Source organism: Triticum aestivum, chromosome 5B, assembly GCF_018294505.1.
Source record: "Triticum aestivum cultivar Chinese Spring chromosome 5B, IWGSC CS RefSeq v2.1, whole genome shotgun sequence".
Lineage (NCBI taxonomy): Eukaryota > Viridiplantae > Streptophyta > Magnoliopsida > Poales > Poaceae > Triticum > Triticum aestivum.
Genome location: NC_057807.1, coordinates 119,883,401 through 119,889,697, shown reverse-complemented (window position 1 = coordinate 119,889,697; position 6,297 = coordinate 119,883,401). Strand labels below are relative to the sequence as shown.

Below are 6,297 nucleotides of genomic sequence, written 5' to 3'. Positions count from 1 at the left end.
CTGTATGCAGTCCAGGTCATAGGCTCATAGGAGCTGCTGCTGCATTGTCATTCCGCTGGGCTAGACGACCCCCCCCCCCCCCCCCCCCCCCCAATTGTCAACAATCATGGTCGCCGTCGCCCTTTTCCTCAACCGATGATTCCCTCGACAACCCGTGAGCTAGGGCTAGTGATCAGATGGACCTTACAGGTGATGAACCTGTGCCGGAAAGGAGCGGCTGGAGTTCGTCGGCACGGCGGAAGATGAAGGCTGAAGGGTATCCATCCTTGAGGTCCATTGGTGATGTCTGGATGACAACCTTTTGTCAGGCATGGGTGTTGCTTCCCCATCATTTGACCTGCAGACAGTAAGTTGTGTTTCACACCCTGCAGTGCAGGGAATTCTAGAATTGGCCCCAGCTCCCTGAACTCATCCTCCTCATCAGTTCCTTTCCTACACCCCTCTCTCATCTCTTTGACGCAGCGCCATCCGTTTTGTCGCGCTTTTCCGGATTCCAGAGAGCAATGTGACAAAATACCACCCATAGAGTTGTAGCTGCTTCAGTTGAACGCTGAGATATCATATCCATGCATGTTAGGTGCAGAGGGGCAGATGCATCATCCAGGATCTACAGATGTGACCATGAATAATTAGGATGCATTCTATTGCCCCAGTAAGTCAAGCTTCTTGGTAAGAGTGATTCTCTTGCTTTTTACTGAGAAAGACCGATGGTATCAGTAGAACTTGGTAAGAGCGCACTCTTCAGGCTCACCTAAAAACAGTTTCATGAGAGAATAAACTGAAGGCAACGGCAATCTTCGGTGTTATAATCTGGCATTTCATAGGCATGAGCTCTTTAGTTGTGTAGACTGTTTAATACTGCAGACAATCCAGTGAGATCCACAAATAGCCTTGGAAGCTTCAAGTGATTGCAAAGTTCAAAATCGTCTAAAAAAACAGAGAAAAAAGACGGCCACGGATATTTCCAGTTTTGCAAACTTGTGAACAATTCAGCTCCATGGAAATGGAACCAGTGAACATGTTGAAACTGCCTCAATACATCATGAGAAGAAGAAAATTCAAGCAACACATCCGTTTTCACACAGATTGGAGCACTTGAAATTGCTGAAGATTTACACCTTAACAAAACAGCTAACGCTTGGCATGTGTGGGTCAATTACATCCAGAAGCACAGTGAAATGCAACTGATGAAAAAACACTGCTTTATTAAGTCAACAACAAAGAAAAGCATTAGATGGTCCTTGTGTCGGAGGAGAAAAATAATTCAACAGCCATAGGATCAAGTCGCTGTTCAACTCGTACAGCATATGCCAAAAGTCTACTTTCAACTTTCTTAACCTGAGAATTTACGTCCCGTCATCTTCTCGGATTCATATATTATGTGATTGATAAGGCCCCGTGCCGCACTGCATAGCAAGATATAATTTTAGAATGTATGTTCCAACGAGAATAAAAAGGTAAGACAGCCAAAAATTGAAGGTGCCCACGGAGCAGTAACTTACTCATCCTTCATTTTCTGTATCTTCTCTGGATCAGTTTCATGCATGTTTTTCTTGAACTGTTGCCTCACCATGGAAACAAGAAGCCCTGTATTATGTTGCTGGGTCATAAAATACAACAACTCAGTCAAACATGCACCTTCATAAAGTTACACAAATATGCCATAACATCAAAGGTAAATAGTACTCCCTCCGTCCAGAAATACTTGTCATCAAAATGAATAAAAGATGATGTATCTAGATGTATATTAGTTCTAGATACATCCCTTTTTATCCATTTTGATGACAAGTATTTTCGGACGGAGGGAGTACTTATTAGTTCTAATTTGTGATGGCCTTTTATTCTACTGTGGAGCTGGTTTTCCATCTTGTAATCTTGTAAATGAATAAACACAATTTGCATATTCCAGGTGCAACATATTTTACGAACATCAGCCCTCTTATACATGTTATTATGCCACCAAAGAACGTTGTTCCTTGGAGCAGTTTTCATTAAAAAAAACAAGGTGAAGTAATTCAAAATCTATGTAAAGATGCTTAAGTCACACAGGAACTGACAATGGAGCGACCAGACTGTTAGTTCTCCTGGAACACTCTCGGGTTAAAGATACTTGAGGAGAACAGAGCACGCTGAGTATGTGCTAAGAAATATTATGCACTTCAAGATAATAAGATGGTTCAAACGAAAGTACACTTACCTGACTACCGATGAACTTAGCCCTCCTTAAGCATTCGCGGTATAACTACAGCATAACAAAAAGAGCTTATAAGTACCGATAACATTTTCTCCTCAAATGCCATCATCTATTTATTATTTTGTGTGACCAATTTTGATGATGATGAAGAACTAGGTGCACGAGAGTACTAGACATGATTTGCAAAAGCTGAAGCTAAAAGGGTACACTTAACTGATAGAGCTACTCCGACTACAGAGATGAAATTTCAGAACTTACTACTCATTACCATCACCATGTACAGGTCATGATGGGGGTAATTTGTCTATTAGAAAGGTGTGATAGGATCCTTACTCTAAGCGCGTTATCGGCAAGTTCTGGAGGTAAAGCTTTCTGAAGTGAAGGCATCTTCCTTTACTCTGAAATGGTCAATCAACAAGAAAGTCGGTTACTTAAACATGTAAATCTCAAACATTTATTATTCGCCTACAGCAATTAAGGAACAACAGGCCAGACAATGTTTTTGATTACAAAAAGGTTTAAGGCACACACACCAGTACAACATACTACCACAGAAAAGAGTATTAATACAAAATACCAGTATGCACACAAAAGCTATATATCAACAACTTAAAAGAAACAAGGGAACAAAACCATATCCAAAAATGTGATACAACCTTACAATCACACCAAGGACCATGGTCCAAGCAGTAAGAGACTGCATGAAAGTACCAGCTTCCCAAAGCAACAATAAACAGGCCTGAAGTACCCCTTCATTGACCAACATAGCACATCTATAAAATCATTTGGGCCTTGGGCTGCTACCCAAGAGACAAAGCGCAAAACTACAAGGCCTTGTGAACACCCGTTCAAGAAGATGCCTTTCTTTTACAAGCAATTTCTACTAAACTGTGGACACTGCAAATTCACCAGTAATTATGAACTACTGATCCAGTCATTTCATGGAGAATCGAAAAGAGAGGGTGGGTTGTTTGGGGCTTCTTTGGTTATCAGGGAGGAGAACCCTCTCCCAGCATGGGGGAGATCTCCTCAACCAGGGGAAATCCCTGTCGTTATTTGGGCAACAAGTGGGAAGGGGGGGAAATTCCAGGCAGAAAGTTATCAGAAATATTGGGAAAAAGATCAAAACAAAACATAATGTTTGGACAACTAATTGCAGTACGCTGTTAAATTCTTCAGTATATCCAGAGGGGGAAGAAACATAAAGTCACACAAGCAAGACAGTGTCAGGAAAATAAAGGCATAATAAGAAAAGAAAGAGACCTAATTGGCGAGAACTTCTACTTGGCAAGAACTAATGCTGAGGAAAAACAGGAACTGGTATAACCTCTACTCTGTGAGAAAGCTGTGATCAGACTTCACATATTGTTATGTATCCATGGTATTATGCGAGTGTTTAACGAAAAACTACCACAATTCGTGAAACCGTGCCCACAGACTACCACTTTACAAATTTATACCGTAAACTACCACTTTTTTACTAATTTTTCCTAAAAACTACCATGTCTGTAAATCGACCGTTTCGTCCATTTTAAACGCACTTAGGTCCACTTTACAAATGCAATCAGGTCCCTACAATTTTTTTAAAAGCGATCGGGTGCCTGTAAAATAAAATAAAAAGCAGTCAGGTCCCGGCCGGTGAGCTCGTCAGCGGCGGCGGCAGCGGCAAGCAGAGGCATGCGGCAGCGGCGGCGGCGGCAAGCGGGAGCAACGGCGGTGGCGGAAGCAAGCAGCAGCTGCGGGGCAAGCGGGAGCGACGGCAAGTAGCAGCAGCAGCAAGCGGCGGTCGCGCATAGATAGCTAGCTCCGGCCGCCGCAGTGCGTGCGTGAGCTAGCCAGCTAGCTAGCTCTGGCTGCGTCCCCGTCGTGAACTAGCAGCTTCGGCCGGCCGCAGCAAGCGCGTGAGCTAGCTAGCTAGCTCCGGCTACGTCCGTCGTGAGCTAGCTAGCTCCGGCTGGCTGCGCTAATCATGTTTAATTTTTGGCTAATCAGTCTTTAAATCGATGTGGTAGTTTTTAGTTAAAGATTAGGAAAAAAGTGGTAGTTTTTGGCACAAATTTGTAAAGTGGTAGCCTATGGGCACGGTTTGATGAATTGTGGTAGTTTTTTGTTAAATACTCGTATTATGCAGACTACTCATGTTAAATCCTAAGGAACTGGGAGTGCTAGGCTCAGTGGCTCCAGGGGCTAAGTTACAGGCGGACTGCAGTGCCCACGCACATAAAGCAAGTGGCAATTGAATCATGTAAATGCATTAGAGTTTAGATCATTGTGGCTACATGTATAAATAACTCTAGGATAAAATCGGAATATATAGCAATTCAATGCACATGGATGAAGTATTTGGCTCTAGCTGTTTGAGGAAAGCAATTCAGTGCACATAGATGCAGCAATTGGCTCTAGCTGTTTCAGGAATCAGTAAAATATGACAAGGGTTTGGATGCAACCAGTTTGTGCCATGATTGGCAATGGTTTTCTCAGAAGTTGACCCCCAAGATGCAGAGCTGCAGATCAATTGCCATCAAGAAAGAGGATTTGGAAACTGGACCTACACATGTACAACAGATCTGTGGACAACTTGGTTGAACTAGAATGCGGAGCCATCAAAGCTTGCCAAATGGGCTAGCTGTTTGAGGAAAGCAATTCAGTGCACATAGATGCAGCAACTTGCTCTGACTGTTTCAGGAATCAGTAATATATGACAAGCAATGTTTTTATGGCGTAACGCGTTTTATGGCAACCGGCCCCCTTCATAACATTATAACGCTTACAACCTAACTTTGTATTTATACCGACGCCTTAAAAACATTGCTATCACACAAAGTTAGGTCATTGACAAGGGTTTGGATGCAACCAGTTTGTGTCATGATTAGTGATGGTTTTTCTCAGAAGTTGTCCCCCAAGATGCAAAGCTGCAGATCAATTGCCATCAAGAGGGTTTGGAAATTGAACCTACAACAGCTACAACAGATCTGTGGACAACTCGGTTGCCTTGTGAATATAATGATTAGTTGAACCCGACTCCGGAACCATCAAAGCTTGCTAAATGGGCTGTGATGATGTATGGTGGCCTACCTACCCTGCCAAGGTTTAGCAAAGATACATCTATGCACAAAGTTCATCCACGGGGAAATGGTGGGTCGCCTTACTCGTGGCTGCTTAACAAGGTGATGGTCAACTAAACATTCGCATTGCTAAGGAAGAACTGCAGCCGGTGGGGACAAGATGCTCCCGTCCCCAGCAGCGGAGAGGGAATCGAGAAACCAGGCAAGCAGGAGGTCACTCGGCTAGCCTTCGCAGGTGTGGGGGCAGCTAGCTCGTTGGCGAGAGACGGCCGTGAGCGCGTCGGCGTGGAGAGTAGCCGGAGGAGGAGAAAGGAGACGAGGCTGTCGCCGTCGCCGTTGCCGGAGGGAGGTGCAGTTGCTCGGAGGAGGCATTGAGCTCGGTCGTCGGATCAAACCTGGCGAGATCAGTCGGATCAACCTCTAGGTTTCCAACCATTCCGGTAGGTTCACTCCACAGCGATCCAGTAGATGGGAGTGGGGAGTGGTGGAGAGTACCCGCGGGATTCAGGGAGAGGGTTCGGTGACACAATGCTTAAGGGCGCTAGTGTACCTGGGGTTCTCGTAGCGGCCGACGGCGGGGAAGCGGCGGCGGCGGCGGCGACCTCTGGAGCGGTGTGGGAGCGACTGCTACGTGCAAAGGATATCTCTGGCTGGTACTTGCCCATGGGCCTGTTCGCTATTGGGTTGGGCTTATTCCGTGGCTTAGTTTTTTTTTAGGGATTATATTCCGTGGCTTAGTGACCATCCCATAAAGCCCATGTAATAATGCCCGGAATATAGTTCCGCGAAATCACTAGTTGAGGAGTACTTGTTGTGAAGATCACTCCAACATCCCCAGGCCATTCCAGTTTTCTCTATGTCGTGTTTCAAACTTCCGAGGGGTTTGTGTGATCATATAAAAACAATTATTAAGAAGTTCTGGTGGGGTTGCAAACAAGGACAACGCAAGCCTGCATGGGTATCATGGGACGTGATGACCAGACCGAAACACTTGGGCGGTCTAGGTTTCAGAGATCTTGAGCTTTTCAACTTGGCGTT

At 44.7% G+C, this 6,297-nt stretch overlaps 1 protein-coding gene across 1 annotated transcript; it reads right to left on the bottom strand.

Moving 5' to 3' along the window:
* Nucleotides 1-981: 981 nt before the first annotated feature.
* Nucleotides 982-5,939, bottom strand: LOC123110730 (uncharacterized). Its single transcript, XM_044531325.1, has 5 exons — nucleotides 5,810-5,939; nucleotides 2,528-2,592; nucleotides 2,198-2,242; nucleotides 1,503-1,600; nucleotides 982-1,406 (listed from the first exon to the last, which is right to left on the bottom strand). Exons 2-5 carry the CDS (start codon nucleotides 2,579-2,581, stop codon nucleotides 1,334-1,336), a joined length of 270 nt encoding a protein of 89 aa, XP_044387260.1. The 5' UTR covers nucleotides 2,582-2,592; nucleotides 5,810-5,939; the 3' UTR covers nucleotides 982-1,333.
* Between the last annotated feature and the right edge of the window lie 358 nt (nucleotides 5,940-6,297).